This window comes from Rana temporaria, chromosome 5 (assembly GCF_905171775.1).
Source record: "Rana temporaria chromosome 5, aRanTem1.1, whole genome shotgun sequence".
Lineage (NCBI taxonomy): Eukaryota > Metazoa > Chordata > Amphibia > Anura > Ranidae > Rana > Rana temporaria.
This window is the reverse complement of record NC_053493.1, coordinates 397935511-397953933: the sequence shown is the minus strand read 5'-3', so window position 1 is coordinate 397953933 and position 18423 is coordinate 397935511. Positions and strand designations below refer to the sequence as shown.

General features: G+C 44.3%; 1 protein-coding gene across 1 annotated transcript in view; it reads left to right on the top strand.

The window, feature by feature from the left end:
- ASAP1 (ArfGAP with SH3 domain, ankyrin repeat and PH domain 1) overlaps nt 1–18423 on the top strand; it is a 329695-nt gene that overhangs the window by 217909 nt on the left and 93363 nt on the right. The window contains 2 exon segments of the mRNA XM_040354975.1: nt 16260–16268; nt 18053–18153. Coding sequence (XP_040210909.1) covers nt 16260–16268; nt 18053–18153 — 110 coding nt within the window.

The following is an 18423-nucleotide window of genomic DNA, read 5'->3' as shown; positions in this document are numbered from 1 at the left end:
CGCCGGTTCACACTGGGGCGACTTGGGATCCGACTTGAAGTCGCCTCAAGTCGTCCCAAGTCGCGCTGTCGAGAAAAACAATGCAAGTGAATGGGAGCGGTGTTAATACACACGGCTCGAGTCGCTCCAACTTCAAAAGAAGTTCCTGTACTACTTCAATCCGACTTGTAGGCGATTTGTACCCATTGATTTCAATGGAAGTCGCCTCCAAGTCTGATCACTGTCTTAACTGAAGCGACTTTCCAGGAAGATAACATACATTTCTCAGGCAAACCCCTCCCTCCCCCTCCCTCCCCCAGAGCTGATTGTTGTTTGATTGGCCACTGGAAAGTCTCCTGTCCTGGAGACGACTTCAAGTCGTGTTGTAAATCGCCCCAGATCGCCCTGTGGTTCATGCTCAAGTCGTGTCGGAGTCGCCTCTGAAAGTCGCGCTGGAAGTCGTGTCGCCCCAGTGTGAACCGACTTTGGTGGTATTTTTATTTTAATGTTGCCACTACAGTATTGCACTTTTTTAAGACCCCTTTCACACTGGGGAGTTTTTCAGGCACTTTTGCGGTTAAAAATAGCACCTGTAAAGCGCCTGAAACACGGCCCACCTGCTGTCTCAGTGTGAAAGCCCGAGTGCTTTCACACTGAGGTGATGCGCTGGCAGGACGTTAAAAGAACTCCTACAAGCAGTATCTTTGGATTGGTAAAGGAGCGGTGTATACACCGCTCCTGCCCATTGAAATGACTGGGCAGCGCCACCGAACCGCCGGCAAAGCGGCGCATTGCGGGTGGTTTTAACCCTTTTTCGGCCTCTAGCAGGGGTTAAAAGCGCTCCGCTTGCGGCCGAAAAGCTTGGCAAAAGCATTGCTTTACCGCCGACACCTCGTGTGAAAGCGGCTTAATAGATTGCTTTTAAAGCTCCACACACAGTTGATATTTCAGCTGTGTTCTTGTAAACTGATTTGGGAACCATAAGGCTGCATTCACATCTAGGCGGACGAAATCGCAGCGTTTTGTCTCCGCAAATCGCGGTAAAAATAGCGGCGTTTTGTACCGCGATTTGCGGCGACAAAACGCCGGTATTGTCCGCCTAGATGTGCCCCAAGATGACCCCCTCTATGGAGATGATTCCCATCTCCTAGCCGAACGCTCGAAGACGCCTGAAAAAAAGGTCCGGGACCTTTTTTCACGCGACAGGCGTCCGGCGTTCGGCGTGGAGATGTGAACCATCTCCATAGAGGGGGACATCTGTTTTCAGCCCTCTGGCGGCAGCGGCGTAGCGCTACAGGCGTAAAAACGCCTAGGTGTGAATGCAGTCTTAGGGAGATTTTCCCACCGTAATACCCTTCAGCAGCTATTGCAAGACCAAGTGAAGGTGTCCTATCCCCATTCTGGGTTCTCCACAATTTTAGGACAGATGAATATTTAGAGAATCCAACTGCAAGAGGGCACCACTTGTGTGAAATCTCACCACTAGAGTCCTAGGTGCAAGAAGATTCTATCGTATTCAGTCTGCCGGTATACATGCAAGTGTAAAATACTGTTTTTTTTTTTTTTTTTTTTTATGAATTTCCCTTTTAGGGCTCTTTCACACGTCCGCTCAGTTTTTTAGATCATTTTTTTTTCATCAGTTGATCCGTTTTTTTGTCCGTTTTCCGTCCATTTACATCCGTTTCCGATCCGTTTTTCGTCCGTTTTTTCATCCGTTTTTTTTTTTTTTTTTTTGGGGGGGCTTTTTACATATTTTGATGAAAAACGGATGTTAGCGGATCGGATGGTAAACGGATCGTCCGCTAACGTCCGTTTTTCGTCCGTTCCGTTTTTTTTGATGGAAGAAAAATAGGGTTTTCTTCCGTTCAAAAAAAGCGGAGCTTAACGGAGACGGATGTTAGCGGATGCTCATCCGCTAACGGACGCTAACCCATAGGAAAGCATTGCGGTCCGTTAACGGACGTCCAAAAAACGCACGAACGGAACTGACGTGTGAAAGAGCCCTTAGGAGTAGCACATCATCAATTACTATCTATAGTTATAATTGTCATCTTACTACCGAATGAATGCAAAATGATGTCCACACACTTCTATTATATCATATGCAGAAGTGCCAAGCTTTTGTTTGCTTCAAATGGGTTTTGCGTTTGCACATGTCTATAGGAAAGCAAAACATGCTTGAAGCAGGTCAAATTCAGGTCAGCTTACTCCCTCCCTCCCTCTTTTCCGTTCCCACTAACCAGCTAAACACAATGGGGGTGGGATATTGCATGTGGATTGATGGAGGCTTCATCTCCCCCCTATTTGAAGACACGACATGTGACTGGCAGAAATCCACCCGCATGAAGTTATTTCCACAAAATAATAAGATTTAATTTCAAATATATATTTGTATGAAAATTTGAAACAGTTTATTGATACAAGTTATTTATTTTTACTCTGTATTCCAAAGGCTGGACTAGAAGCTCCTCCTGCTTATGTTTTTCTGCAGACAGGCTGGGAAAGATCTGGACCATGTGACAGTTGTATATGGATTAGGAAAAAAGTTACCTAGATTTTTTATTTTTTTTGTAAAATAATTACAGTGCCATCATCCACATACATAAATAGAAGGGATCATGTAAATTAAACATTTTGGGGCAGATCCACAAAGATCTGCACTGGCGCAGCGTATCTAAGATACGCTACGCCGCTGTAACTTACTTGGCTTTGGTTTGAATCCTCAACGAATTTGCGCCATAAGTTACGGCGGCGTAGTGTATCTCTCGCGGCGTAAGGGCGCGGAATTCAAATGCGGCGGGTAGGGGGCGTGTTTCATTTAAATGAAGCGCGTACCCGCACCGAACGAACTGTGCATGTGCCGTCCCTAAAATTTCCCGCCGCGCATTGCGCTAAATGACGTCGCAAGGACGTCATTGGTTTTGACGTGAACGTAAATGGCGTCCAGCCCCATTCACGGACGACTTACGCAAACAACGTAAAATGTTAAAATTTTTTAATTTCCTGACACATGCTAGGAATGTTGTGCTTTCAACCAAATTGTCAAATCAGCCAATGGCTGGAGTCATAACTGATCACATGTGCAACATCATGGCAGTTAAGGGTCAAACAGAGGCCAAGATGGCAGCGTCCTTGGCTGAAAGCGATAAGAGGGTTTAGTTCCACTTTAAGGGAAAGCCGCGGGTGAACAGAAAAGGGTTCAACTTTACCTTTGGCCAGTTTTATATGATTTTTTTCCCTAAATATCCCCCAAAAATTTAAATTTTGACCATTTGAAAAGACCTTTTGGTCTTTGTTGGGTCTTCAGAAAAGAAAAAAAATACTAAATTAAACTGAGAAACGGCAAGCAGATGTTAAAAAATCTGCCACCAGTTAAAAAAATACCTTTTTAAAAGGCAGTGTATATCATCTCTGCGGTGTTTATCAAAGATCGAGGCAAACGTTGTTGCTGTATGTGGCTGTTAGTGTATGTGAAGTGCGGCACAAAAAAATATTTTTTTCTGTATTGGCAACCCAACTGTAAACTCGGCAAAATGAAACGTATTTTTGTCTGATAGGCATGTCCTAAGAATTTCATTACCTGCTGCTCCGGAGTTGCCAGCGCTGTACCATGCTGGTAGCCAGTGTAAATAAACTTGTTCCTGGCAACCAGTGTTGTGCCACCCTTGCAACTCAGTCTGTATGCCAGATAGAAGCTTTCTGAGGCAGTATGTACTGGACAAATCTTCCTAAACACTAGGAAACGGCTCCAAAAATATTTAGGATCCACAACGGTGCACAGCGGTCTTAGTGCCCAAGGTGGGTTCTGGGATGTTGGGGAACCCCCACTCTTTCTGGATTCCACAACAAGCTATTTTCTACAGTAACCTCTCTGCACTCCTTAGCCTATCAAGGGGGATGAGGTTCACTACTGCAGTTCCATATCTACTGCTAAATTTCTTCAGTCAAGGTACATTTCTGCCACTGCTGTCCTCTGCTTCCTGGTCCAGCCAAATGTCTGCCCCTTCCACTATCCTCTGGCTCCCAGTCCAGCCACATTTCTGCCTTCCCCACCATCCTCTGGCTCCTGTTCCAGCCACATTTCTGCCTTCCCCACCATCCTCTGGCTCCCAGTCCAGCCACATTTCTGCCTCCCCCACCATCCTCTGGCTCCCAGTCCAGCCACATTTCTGCCTCCCCCACTATCCTCTGGCTCCCAGTCCAGCCACATTTCTGCCTCCCCCACCATCCTCTGGCTCCCAGTCCAGCCACATTTCTGCCTCCCCCACTATCCTCTGGCTCTCATTCCAGCCACATTTCTGCCTCCCCCACTATCCTCTGGCTCTCATTCCAGCCACATTTCTGCCTCCCCCACTATCCTCTGGCTCTCATTCCAGCCACATTTCTGCCTCCCCCACTATCCTCTGGCTCTTATTCCAGCCACATTTCTGCCTCCCCCACTATCCTCTGGCTCTCATTCCAGCCACATTTCTGCCTCCCCCACTATCCTCTGGCTCACATTCCAGCCACATTTCTGCCTCCCCCACTATCCTCTGGCTCTCATTCCAGCCACATTTCTGCCTCCCCCACTATCCTCTGGCTCCTGTTCCAGCTACATTTCTGCCCTCACTGCTGTCCCCCGCCTCCTAGTCCAGACAAATTTCTGCCCCATCAACTGTCCTCTGTCTAATAGTCCAACCACATTTCTGCTTCCACTGCTGGCCTCTGCTGCCTGATCCAACCATTTTACTTACTCCAATGCTGACCTCTGCTGTGCTATCCAGCCATTTATTCTGCTCCCGGTGCTGTCTTCTGCCTCTCGAGTCAGCCATGTTTCCGCACCAATGCTGTCCTTGGCTTCGTGATTCGGCCACATTTCTTCCTAATCAACTGTCCCCTGCTTCCTAGTCCAGCCACATTTCTGCCCCCATTGCTGTCCAGCCACATTTCTGCCATTTCTTCCAATACTGCTGTTTTCTGCTTTTCAGTCACATTTCTGCTCTCACTGCCTCCTGATCCAGTCATATTTCTACCCCACTGCTGGCCTTTGCCACCTTATTCAGAATTTTTTTTCCTGCTCCCACTTCTGTCTTCTTCCTCTAGATTCAGCCACATTTCTGCCCCCACTGCTGTCATGGCTTCCTGGTCTGAGCACATTTCTGCCTCCACTGATGGCCATATTTCTTCCCCCTAGGCTTTGCTCTGCTTCCTGATTCTGACCCTTCTGCAGTCCTCTGCCACCCAGTTCAGCCAAATTAGCCCTCTACCCCTTGGCCCAGACACATTTCTACCCCAATTGCGGTGCTATACCTGGCTAATCCAGCCACAATTTGTGCTGCCCTCATTGATGTCTTCTGATCCGCCACATTTTGTCCTAATTGTGAGCAATTGAGCAAGAGGCTGTCCTTTGCCTCTTGGAGCAGCCACATTACTGCCGCCAATCTTGTCTTCTGCCTCCTCGACTAGCCACATTACTGCCCCCACTGATGTCTTCCACCTTCTTGACCAGCCACATTACTGCCCCCACTGATGTCTTCCACCTTCTTGACTAGCCACATTACTGGTCCCCACTGATGTCTTCCACCTTCTTGACCAGCCACATTACTGCCCCCACAGATGTCGACTTCCACCTTCTTGACCAGCCACATTACTGCCCCCACAAATGTCTTTAGCCTCCTTGACCAGCCACATTACCGCTCCCACTCTTGTCTTCTGCCTCCTTGGGCAGCCACATTACTGCCCCAATTGATGTTTTCTGCCTTTAAGACCAGCACCATTAATGCCCACACTGATGTCTTCTGCCTTCTTGACCAGCCATATTAATGCCCCCACTGATGTCTTCTGTCTTTAAGAGGAGCCACATTACTTCCCTCCCTGATATGTTTGTTCTTAGACTAGCCGCATTACTTCTCTCACTGATATCTTCTGCTTCCTGGACCAGTCGCATTACTGCCCCCACTGATGTCTTCGGCTTTTAAGACTAGCACCATTAATGCCTGCACTGATGTCTTCTGCCTTTAAGACCAGCGCCATTAATGCCTGCACTGATGTCTTCTGCCTTCTTGACCAGCCACATTACTGCACCCACTAATGTCTTCTTCTTTTAAGAGAAGACACATTAATGTCCTTACTGTTCTCTTTTGCCTCTGAGACCAGCCACATTACTGACCTCACTAAAATCATCTTCCTCCTCAACCAGCCGCATTACTACCCTCACTGATATCTTCTGCCTCTTAGACCAGCTGCATTACTTCTCTCATTGATATCTTTTGCCTCTGAGACCATCCGCATTACTGCCCTCACTGATGTCTTCTGCCTCTGAGACCAGCCAAATTTATGTCTCCCCTGCTTTCCTTTCACTCATAGTCTGGCCATATTTCTGCCCTTTCTGCCCTCCTTTATTTCACCCTACATCATTAAGTCCCCTTTCCTGACTGCCTTCACCATCCTAATTGGCTGGAAACGCATTGCGGATATATTCAGACTTCAGGATGATTGTGGTGCATGACCCTGGCTGCAATGATGCCTGTTAATATAGTTGTATTGATCATATTTCCACACAAGAATAGGCATGCAGGGAAATCATAGATCCCAATTATGAGTAACCCTACAGATTTCTTATCTCACATTAGTGACATTGAGTCTTTAGTGACTGCAGCTGTGGAATGTAAGAATTTCCCTTTCTGTGCTGAGAATGCTCAATACAGGCGAAATGTCAGCAAAGCTCTCAGAAGTTTTCGTTTTTCTCTCTGGGAAAAATGTGACAGCCGTAACATGGAATGTCAGAGTCATCTAAGACTAAAGCACCAGGGACTTTTTCAAAACAGAATGTGAATCAGGAATTATGTTATCTGCTTCTTCTTCTCCTTTTTACTTATACAGTGTGATGAATGCGTGAGCGAATAAAGGAACTATCTTAAATGTTTAAAATTCACCTGATATCAGTTCCAGCTCCAATGGAAGATATAATCACTTCACCACATTTTAGGTTTGCCCTATGGTTTTCTGCCTGCCAGAATTGCCTGGAATTGGCTTAAAGGATAAGTTCACCTTTTTAATAAAAATATTAAATGCACATTTTTTGTAGTAGAGCCTGTAAAGCGTTGCATCAGCAATCAGCAGATCGCTGATGCCATGCAGGTCTCCTACACACTGTCAGTATATCGGCTTGCCCATACAATCCCCTACAGGTAATCTGATACTTGCAGAGAGGAAGACGCAATCAACTACCATAGAGCTCCACGGCACCAGGATAGTTCATTGAGAACTACAAGCCGACAGCCGCTAAGGATGCCGGGGCTTGTAGTTCATTCAGACACACAGAACTGTGTGTATAAATGACATGGCCATGTAGGTGTGGCCACGCGTCTTTCAAATGGTGGCAGCTAGTATGGGTAACTTCATCCCATACTGCTGCCCCAGGGAGGTGGGGGTTTGGGGGCAGCGGGCGGTGGCTGCAGCACTGGGAACATGTTACATGCCAAAGCGGTGTGCAGTACCATGTTTGGCATGAAGTCGGGGGCGCCAGAGCCGAACGGCGCCGATCGTAGCCGTTTGGAAAGACTCGGAAATACTACGTTCCCGAGTCTTTCTGAGGTCAGCCGAGCTGTCCTCGGGCCTTTCCGGCTGTTTCCGAGGCTCTCCGGTGCCCCCTAACCCCCCCCCCCCTCTGCCTCTGGCTGCATATGCGGTATTGCATGCAGGGCTGTGGAGTCGGAGTCAAGGAGTCGGAGTCGGGGGAAATTTTGGGTACCTGGAGTCGGAGTCGGCAAACAATGCACCGACTCCGACTCCTACTAAATTTAGATTGGAATTAAAAAAAAAAAAGCAAGTTTAAATGTCCCAATTCACAAAAAGTTATAATTAATGACTTTTCTACTGTTAGAATAAAGACCAATGCATGCAGTGCCTCACGTAATCGCAAAAAGAACACGTTAAGTGACCGTGAAGAAGCATGCTTTTCATGTGCTTCACTATATGGCACGCAACGCACAATTAGGAGCTGCAATACTTATACTTTCCATAGTGTTGTGTTCTGCTTTTACAGGGAACGCATGTTAGAGAACCAGCAAGTGTCCAAATAAAAAAAATTCCAACAGGAGTTTTATAAAGCACTAAAAGAAGTTGGAAAGTATGATCGCTCATCAAAACTTACTGTTGAAGAAGTCATCCTTGTTTAGCCAGAGATCGTTAGTGATGTGGCCAGAATAGTTACTGCAATGCCACCCACCCAAGTCAGTGTCGAAAGATTATTTTCAGCCCTAAAAATAATAAAGTCTGACTTAAGAGCCTCTATGAAAGACGATCTGGCAGAGGCAATTCTCTTCCTTAGAACTCTACATTGAATTGATTTGCATTTGCTAAGCCTATAACTACATTTCAAGATTAATATAAACCATTTCTAGGTTTTACAGATTTTGTTTTTGGTTCATTATAGATAAGCTTTGTTTTTGTTCTAAAACAACCAAATAATGTGTTTTGTATTTTTGAACTGGTAAAGATCCCGTTCCTGATGTTTATGCCTGCTGCTACTATCCAGCCACTTGATTGTTTTCATTGTGTTTGCCTTTTGCTTAAACTGTGCAATGCAGTAGACTGTTGGCTTCCCAGCCAGTAGTCCTGTGGTAGGTTGCGTTTCTTTCCCTCAAGGAATGTATAAAATACATTCGCATATTAATACAGAGGAGTCGGAGTCGGGGAGTCTGAGTCGGGAGTACATAAAACTGAGGAGTCGGAACATTTATCTACCGACTCCACAGCCCTGATTGCATGCCATTGAAGTCAATGTGGAACAAATTATTTTCGTTTCCATTGACTTCAATGGTGAAACTCTCTTTGATATGCGAGTACTTTGGATTACGAGCATTCTCCTGGAACTGATTATGCTCGTAATCCGAGGTTCTACTGTACTAGGGCCAATTTAGACAGGATCTGATTAACCTACCAGCATGTCTTTAGAGTGTGGGACGAAACCGACGGATTTGTGCATTTCTCAAAACTTTTGACCGCGGCTGTAGGCACTGGCGAATGAGATGATCATATTGTATGTTCACTATATAAGGAACAGTGGGTTGCAGACATGGGGATCGTCCCTGCAGAAAAGCCTGAGTAAATAGTAGTATTATAATTAATTTTATTATTTATGTAATTTTTTTAAGGTTAGGGGTTAATTATTATTTATTACATAATTTCTTTATTATTATTTTTTTTTGTTATTTGTGTATGTATTTTTTTTTTTTTTTTTACAATACCACCAGACAACCTGGTCATAAATGTTAGGTAATACACTCAAACATAGAAAAATAAGCTGACATCAGTGCAAAATATAAAGTAGGCACGGTAGTAAAAGGATCAGGTATAATACCAAGATATGAATGAAAAACTTATATAGCGCGGCACATGCAAACTGAATGGCCTCTGGGCGCTTGTTGTTCCTGTCTCCTTTGATATCAAAAGAGATGAGTTTTGATCTTTCTCCTGAATGCTAAGTGGTTTTCCTCCAACCGAAAGCGTTCCAAAGTCTGGGACCCTGGACCGCGAATCTTCTTTCTCCTTTGGACTTGTAATTGGCTTTCGGTATTTGGAGCAGGTTTTGGTTGGTGGATCGCAGAACGCGATTGGAGTTGTGAGCTTTTATTTTATCGCATAGATAATGGGGAGCCTTCCCATGGATACATCTATGCGTTAGACAGAGTGCTTTAAAAACAATTCTGTCTTTTACTGGCAACCAATGAAGGGATCTCAGTGAAGGTGAGATTGATTCCCATGTTTTTTTCCCAGTCACTAGTCTGGTGGCCGTATTTTGAACAACTTGCAGACGAGCGATTTGGTACTTGGGGAGTCCGAGGTAAAGGGCGTTTGCATAATCCAATCTGGAGTTTACAATCGCTCCCACCACGACCGCTATGTCTTCTTTGGGAATAAAAGGAGTGAGTTTGCGTAGTAGGCGCAGCAGATGGTGAGATCCGCTGACTACTGACCCTATTTGTGCGTCCATTGTCATGTAGGAGTCGAAGATGACCCCGAGACTTTTGACTTTGGCGCTAGGGGTGATGATTTTGCCCAGAATGGGCGGGGGTATCCAAGTTGTTGCAGGTTGATTCATACGCTTGGCGTGAAACAGAAGAAGTTCTGTTTTCGCTCCGTTGAGTTTAAGATAACTCTTGGTTATCCAGTTCTCTATCAAAGAGAGGCATGTCTCTAGATTGAGGTGGTGATCCTTTTTGTTGCAAATGCGGAAATACAGTTGCGTGTCGTCTGCATATGAGTGATAAAGCAGTTTTTGGCTGCTAATGATTTTAAAAAGAGGACGAAGATAGATGTTAAACAGCACCGGCGATAGAGGCGATCCTTGAGGGACTCCGTACGATACCGTGCGTTTCTCAGAAGTAGAAGGTCCCAATTTCACTGTTTGTGATCGGTTTTCCAAAAAAGAGGAGAACCAAGGTAAATCACCTTCTGCGACTTTGGCTACGTCAGCTAGTCGAGTCAGTAATAGTTTGTGGTCTACTGTGTCAAAGGCAGCGCTTAGGTCCAGCAGAACCAGGAGACAAGATATAGCAAATGCAGAGGTCCAGACATTAGAGATCCCTGAGGCAAGGCCCATCAATGGTCAAGCAAGAGTAGTACAATCGGTGCTGGGAGAGGGTTAGCGGACTAGCCAACCATCTACCCCAAATTTTGTGGAATGTTTTGTTTTGTTTCCGGAGTCCAAAAGTACGTTTATACAGTGGGATGAAGTCATTAATACATTTTAACCAGAGGGATTTCAGAGAGGTCTGTGCGCCCTTCCAGGACAGTAAAATAGCTTTTTTAACATAGAAGAAGAGTATACGGAGCAGTCTCTTGGCATGTGATGATAGGTGTAATTTGCCAAATAGGCAGTTCTTGGGGTGGATTATGTTTGGGAGGCCTAGCGCCGATGAGATGAAAGCACCCACTTCTTCCCAGAAGTCCCGGACTACCAGGCATGACCAAAAGCAGTGTAAGAGATTGGCCTCTTGGCCACAGCCACGGAAACAGGCAGCCGAGAGCAGGAGACCCGTCTTGTGTAACCTAGCTGGAGTGAGGTGGGTTTTGTGTATGTATTTTACATTTATTTATTCACATATGACTATTATTTTTGTAAATATTTGCATTTGAGCAGAAAATCACACAAAAATGCACGACAACGCACGAAAACATGCAAATGGCGCGTTTCCCTTTAATTTCTATGGGATTAAAAACACGCCAATAACACACAAATCTGCTCAATTTGAGCTACAAAAAAAGCTTCTTTCCAAAAGATTCCATTCAATGACTTCTTATTAAAAATGCTTCCGAATTTTTTTGAGCTTCAGGTGTCTTGGAGTGGAGATGTGAACCATCTCCATAGAGAATAATTGATTTTTTTTTTCTCCTCCAACGTTTATGAGATTTACACTTCAAGCTACAAAACGCTGAGGTGTGAACGGAGCCTTAGGCCCCGTACACACGACCGAACATGTCTGCTGAAACTTGCAGGGCCGCGCACGTCGCCACGTCATCGTCGCGGCGACGGTGCTGCCACGTCACCGCGTATGGTGTACGTGCGGATTTCTGTCTGATGGTGTGTACAACCATCAGGCAGAAATCTCCGGGCGGACATGTCCGCTGAAAACGGTCCGGCGGACCGTTTTCAGCGGACAGTCCGTCCGTCTGTACGAGCCCTTAGAAGACCAAGAATTCTCAAAACAAAAAATTTCCAACAAAATTCTACTAGCGTATGGCCAACGTTACACATGATCCGAATAACGTACAACAGATCATACGACTTTTTCCGCTTAATAGTCGCAAGTAGAAATTGAATAGGTTATTAAAGTCACAAAATTCTCGTATGACAGACAAAAAAAAATCGGAAGTGATGTCATGTGCTGTAATGTATTTGAATTGTATATTTGGACGACAACTGTACTGACTAGACATCTGGTATCGTACGAGGAAAATTTGTGTGCTTGTCTGACTGAATAATACCGGATGATATTCGGGTAGTGTACACTGCCGTTATATGGGGTATGTATGTATTTATGCAGAGTGCCTCTATATTTTACCGTATTTATCGGGGTATTGCGCGATATACGCCAAATTTTGACCCTAAAATCCTGTAAAAAAAAAAACATTTATTACATTTTGCTACTTACAGTTTTGGTGTCTTGCCCGGCGTCCATTCGGTGGCCTCGTCCGGTCCGGCGTCCGTCTGTGGCCTCGGTGGTGTCCTCCCGGCTTTTCCCGCGCTGTCTTCATGTCGAATCCCCGCTTCCCGCGCTCAGTTTGAAGCTTCCGCCAACGTATACCGAGCGCAGTACACTCGGGTATATTCGGCCAGGCTCGGCTTCTCACGCATAAACGTCACAGAGCGTGACTACGAGCGAAGTGGAGCCTGGCTGAATGTATATGTCGGCGCAGACAGTCAAACACGGCGCGGGTATCGGCGTATATCGCGCACCCACGATTTTGCTCTGATTTTCAGGGCAAAAAAGTGCGCGGTATACGCCGATAAATACGGTATATCTTGTTGCCTTTCCCCTTCATTCCCCCCAGTACATGTAATACTCTATTACTGTAGAGACATGAGAAGAAGACTCATTGTTTCTATTGTCTTGTACAGTAAAACAATACCACAGGGATCATATTGTGTAGGGCCCTTGGCTCTAGGCTGTAACAAAGTATTCTTATATAGAGCCTTGTTTTTTTTAGCAGGTGGCTGCTTTATGCATTCTTGGTCTGAAATAACAGCTCTGAAAAGGCCGTGTTCTGTGGAGGAATAGTGTACATTTTTAGGGGAACGCCTGACTCCCTGCAGTATTGTCTTTTCTAGCTGTTGTGACCTCTCTTATTTTACAGATGTGTCGTCTGAAAAGTCACTCGTTTCCCATCTTTGAGGTGGAAGGAATACTTTTTTTAGCACTGTTATGTTTGCAAAGTAATGTTCCTGCAGTTGCAGTGAGGTTTCAACTTATTTTAAACTTTTAAAAGTAAAAGTCTTTTCTATGAACCGAAACAGACCAGATTGATGCTATTATCTAGCTCTTTTGAGGCCATCTTTGATTTTTTTTTTTTTATATATTTTTTACCCATTGTAGTCACCTTTGTTAGTCTCTGAACTCTGCTAACAAGCGAAACAGTGAACCAAAATCAGAGTGATTGGGGAAAGAACTGCAAAGTGAGCTATGATGAAAGAAAAAATACACTGCTTTGAGAATGGAAGAATGTGTCTTCTTGAATACACCTGCCGCCTCCTTATAGTCGGATTGCAGTTATTAAATAACTAGTAAAAAAAAGTATATAATGATGTACAGCAGTGTGTACATAATATAAAAGAGCTGCTGCCAAAATAAATGTGGGGGGAAATTGGCACTGCAGCAAAACAGGGCTGTTGGGGGAACTGCTTAGTATGTGGGTAAGGACCTGGGATTTAGCAAAGCCAAGATGTTAGAAGCATGTCTTCAAGAGAATGGGGCAATTGAAAAAGTGAGGTTCAAAGCCAGGACTATACCACTTTACCAAAAGATGGACAGGAAATTATGAAAGATGACAGTGCTGGGATATAGGAGACACCGTAAAAATGATAATGGGGCAGTTTGGGTAACGAAGGGGCTGTGAGCTGGTTGGTGTGAGTCTTATGCTGGCCATACACTAGACGAAAAATCATCCGAAAATCAGTCATTTAGACAGTTAGGGCCAGATCCACGTAGACCGGGCGCAACTTAACTTTCCCGATTTAAGTTACACCGCCGCAATTTTTCCAAGTTAGTGCCCGATCCACAAAGCACTTACCTGGAAATTTGCAGCGGTGTAACTTAAATCTGTCCGGCGCAAGGCGGGCCCAATCGAATGGGGCGAGTCCCATTTAAATTAGGCGCGCTCCCGCGCCGGACGTACTGCGCATGCTCCATCGGGTAAATTACCCGACGTGCATTGCGCTAACTGATGTTGCACCGACGTCATTTGCTTAGACGGTAACGTAAATGGCGTCCAGCGCCATTCACGGACGTCTTACGCAAACGACGTTGATGTTTAAATTTCGATGCGGGAACGACGGCCATACTTAACATGGCTTAAGAGAACTAGGGCTCAGCCCTAGTTTTACGCGGCGTAACCCGACGGAAGCAACGTAGATTTAGATCGACGGGACGTTCGGGGATCGCCGTAAATCTTCATTTGCATATTCTACGCCGGCCGCAATGGCCTCGCCACCTAGCGGCCGGCCTAGAATTGCATCCTTAAGATCCGACAGTGTAATTCAATTACACCTGTCGGATCTTAGGGCTAGCTATGCGTAACTGATTCTATGAATCAGTCGCATAGTTGGAAACAGAGCTATGACGGCGTATCAGTAGATACGGCGTCGTATCTCGTTTGTGGATCTGGCCCTTAGTTTGTTTTTCGGATAGTTAATGGGCACACAATCGATAATCGTTAAAGACGTTTTTGAGCCGAAAAAACGAAGGACAAGTTTGGAAATTTTCTGCCGAACAAACGATAAATTGAAAGGTTAATGTGTTTCCCGTCCGAACTGTCTGCACTAGGTATATGTAAAAAAAAACTAGCAAGTTATTTTTTTCATTTATGTCCTCTGAACGATTTATCGGTCATTACATGATGGCACCATCGTTTGCGCTCACGGCCGAATGTTAGTTTTTTTGAAAATGTGTTTGTCTGATTTTTCATATAGTGTATGGCCGGCATTATTTGAGATTTTTCTCTAGTAGAGTTGTGAAATACACTGATGAAATACATATTTTTGGAGCAGTTTTACCTGCCAGACTATTTACAGTGTCTCCATACAGCACGGCCAGCCTAGAGACCTGTTTTCCTACTGCAGTTAAATAATACAGCTAGGTCTGGTCCCTTCTTCAGCCTGTGTGGCTAAACCCACTATACTTCATTTCAAACTTCTGCCATAGTCTGTATTTGCCTCATTCACTGTCAGACAATTGAAAATGAAGTATAGTGGGTTCAGCCATACAGTTGTCTTGGATGTCCATGACTGTCTTTTCCTCTCAGGAGCCTTTTAACCAACCTTTATTTTGGAATGGTGCCATCCTGGGTATAAAGTGTTCGAGATATGTAATCTCACCTTCTTGGCCTTTAAGTGTGGGGCCTCTGGGCAACTTTATAGGTTCCTACCCTGGGATGGAGGGTTATGCATAGGATTTTGTCTTTTTAATTTAAGACACTTCACTTGACTGCTATCTTTAGAGCTTTAACCCTGAAGAAGCATATGTAGCAAACCGCGTCGGATGTCACACGCTTGCTATACCCATGTACATTTGTCTGATTGTTTTGTACTGTTGATTTTAATCTAGATGGCATCTTTTAACAAGTTACAATAAAACTGATGTTTTTTTATGACGTAAGGGTTTTTTGTATATATTATTTGGTTTCTCACTTGGCACATTTAGACCCCTTTCACACTGGGGCACTTTGCAGGCGCTATATTGCTAAAAATAGCGCCTGCAAAAGCACCCTGAAACAGCCGCTGCTGTGTCTCCCTCTGGGCTTTCACACTGGAGCAGTGTGCTAGCAGGACGGTAAAAAAAAGTCCTGCTAGTGGCATCTGTGGAGCGGTGAAGGAGCGGTGTGTATACTGCTCCTGCCCATTGAAATCAATGGGCAGGAGCAGTGGTTTTAACCCTTTCTCGGCCACTAGCAGGGGGTAAAAGCGGCAGGCTAGCAGCCGAATAGCGCATCGAAATTGATGGTAAAGTGCCGCTTAAAAATAGCGGCGCTTTACCGCAGACGCTCCCACCGCACCAGTGTGAAAGGGGCCTAAAAGTCCCTTCCCGGGTGAAGGAATAGCCTTGTATCTAGTTGGATCCCAGCCTTTCTTCATTAGGGGAATTCTCATTGTATGGAATATGAAATGGATAACTGTATAAAATGTTACATATTCCTATCTTCTCCTGGCTTTAAGCAGACCCTAGCCCTGATTGAGTTTGGAAAGACAAAATCCTAAACTCCCATGTCTTGTGTAAGGAGAGCCTGTCATGAATCGGATACAAATTGGGTAAGAGGCCTCGGACGGAAGCTGCCCTTCCTGGACACCTGGGATGTCACAGTGAAGCTGAAATCAGTTCAACATCATTGCCTGGAAACCACTATACAGCCCAGGAGTCATAGAATGGCAGCTTCTATAAGAGGCCTCTGAAGATGTTACTTTACTTTCCAAAAGATTCCATTCAATGGCTTCTTGTTAAATCTCCCTGTGATTTCTAACATTGATTTAATTAGTATTTTGCTTTTTCTCTCTTTTACCTTTCATTTGCCTTCCCTGATCGAAGTCTAGGAGAGTAAGTTGCATTTTTCAGTCTGCATTGTTGATATTTTTGTTCTTCTGTCACACATCTTCATACATATCCCAAACATAAGGAGGAGCATTGCTCACCGCAGATAAAAAAAAATCTTACTTTTGATAATTTTTATTGATATTTTTCAATAAAATGAATTCTTGGTAGATAGCCTCCAATGTAATCCCACTTGATAGCCATATTAGAGTATACAGGAGTATATGGAGAGCCCTCCTTCAAGGGTGGATTGAGCGTTACATAGGTAAACATTTAGAGTTAATGATACAGTAGAAAAAGGGTGAAAGGGGTTCTGCAAGAAAGATATGCAACGTATCATCTCATAATATATGGCTTACAGTGCCTTAAAGTGTAATTCTGCGATAATTCTAACTTAAAACTGACCCCTCCCCCCTCCTAATTCCTTATGTATACTAACCTGTGTCAGAAAGATATATATATATATATATATATATATATATATATATATATATATATATATATAAAATCGGAGGGTGAGGAGACAATATGACACCACCTCACACCACCTGTCAAATACACTCTGAAAAGCAATCTGAATTTCAGAGGTCACCACACCCCACCGCGAATGTGAAAGAGCCCTTAAGCCTCGTACACACGATCAGTCCATCCGATGAGAACGGTCTGATGGACCGTTGTCGCCGGTTAACCGATGAAGCTGACAGATGATTCGTCGCGCCCACACACCATCAGTTAAATAACCAATCGTGTCAGAACGCGGTGACGTAAAACACGACGACGTGCTGAAAAAAACGAAGTTCAATGTTTCCAAGCATGCGTCGACTTGATTCTGAGCATGCGTGGATTTTTAACCGATGGTCGTGCCTACTAACGATCGTTTTTTTCCTATCGGTTAGGTATCCATTGGTTAAATTTAAAACAAGATTGCTTTTTTTAACCTATGGATAAATAACCGATGGGTCCCACACACGATCGGTTTGGTCCGATGAAAACGATCCATCAGACCGTTGTCCTCTGGTTAACCTATAGTGTGTACGAGGCCTTAGACAGTTGATTCCCCTTTCCCCATTGTAAGATTTCCCTCTCTCTGCCTGTTTTGTTGGCAACCCATGATTGGATTTTTCTTCACTTTTAAGGCGGCCATACACGGTTTGAATTTGGAAAGAATTTTCTTTCGAATATTGTATCAAATCATTTTCGTACGAATTTCGCACCGTTAGTGGGCTGCAGCAACAGCCGATTTTCGTGCGGCTATCAAATTTGAGGTATCCGACATGTTGGAATTTTTTGGAAAAACAAACGATTTTTTGATCAATGATGGGAGAATTGTGCGAGAAATGTAATTGAAAAAAAAAATGCGCATGTGCAAGAAACGAATATTCCCGGAGAGAAAAGAATATTCCCGGCAACATGAAGGTTTGGTCGGCCGAATTTCGAAAATCAATGGTGGCATCATCAGATCACAATTTTTTTTTGAAAAGAAAATTTGTTCGAAATTCGTCCGCTAATGGCCTGCTTTAGTCCCAATGGAGAGGTCACCAGGATAGATAGACTGAATCTCCCTGGCGGAGACACAGACAGCAATTAAAATCTCACTGGGGTTCTTATCCTTCACCACTCCAGTTGAATCTAAAAAGAAAATTGCCTTTTAAATACACTTTCAGGCAAGTTTTGTAGGTGGGTGGACAAATTCTTTGATAAGAATCCATTCATTTCAGTTGCATGGGCCATCGTTATATGCGGTTCATAAAATGATGTCCAACATTTTGATCCTTTTTTCCTTTCTCTAGGATTCTCAGAGCAAACAAGGAGGCTACAGCATGCACCAGCTGCAGGGAAACAAGGAGTATGGCAGTGAGAAGAAAGGATATCTGTCGAAGAAGAGTGATGGGTATGTTCTAAATCTTTAATCTTAAAATTCTCAAAGTATTAGAAAAACAATTTTAGCAGTTTATTGGAAACTCTTTTATCCTAACAATAAAATTAAATCAAATTAGAAGTTGCAGAATCGCACCCTTTTCAAATTGCTATATTCCTTGGAGTGTCAAGTGACAATGTGACCGCTGCCTGTATGCATGGACTCACAGCTCAGGATTTAAACTGATACCGTATTTATCGGGGTATTGCGCGCTCCGGCGTATAGCACGCACCCCTAATTTTG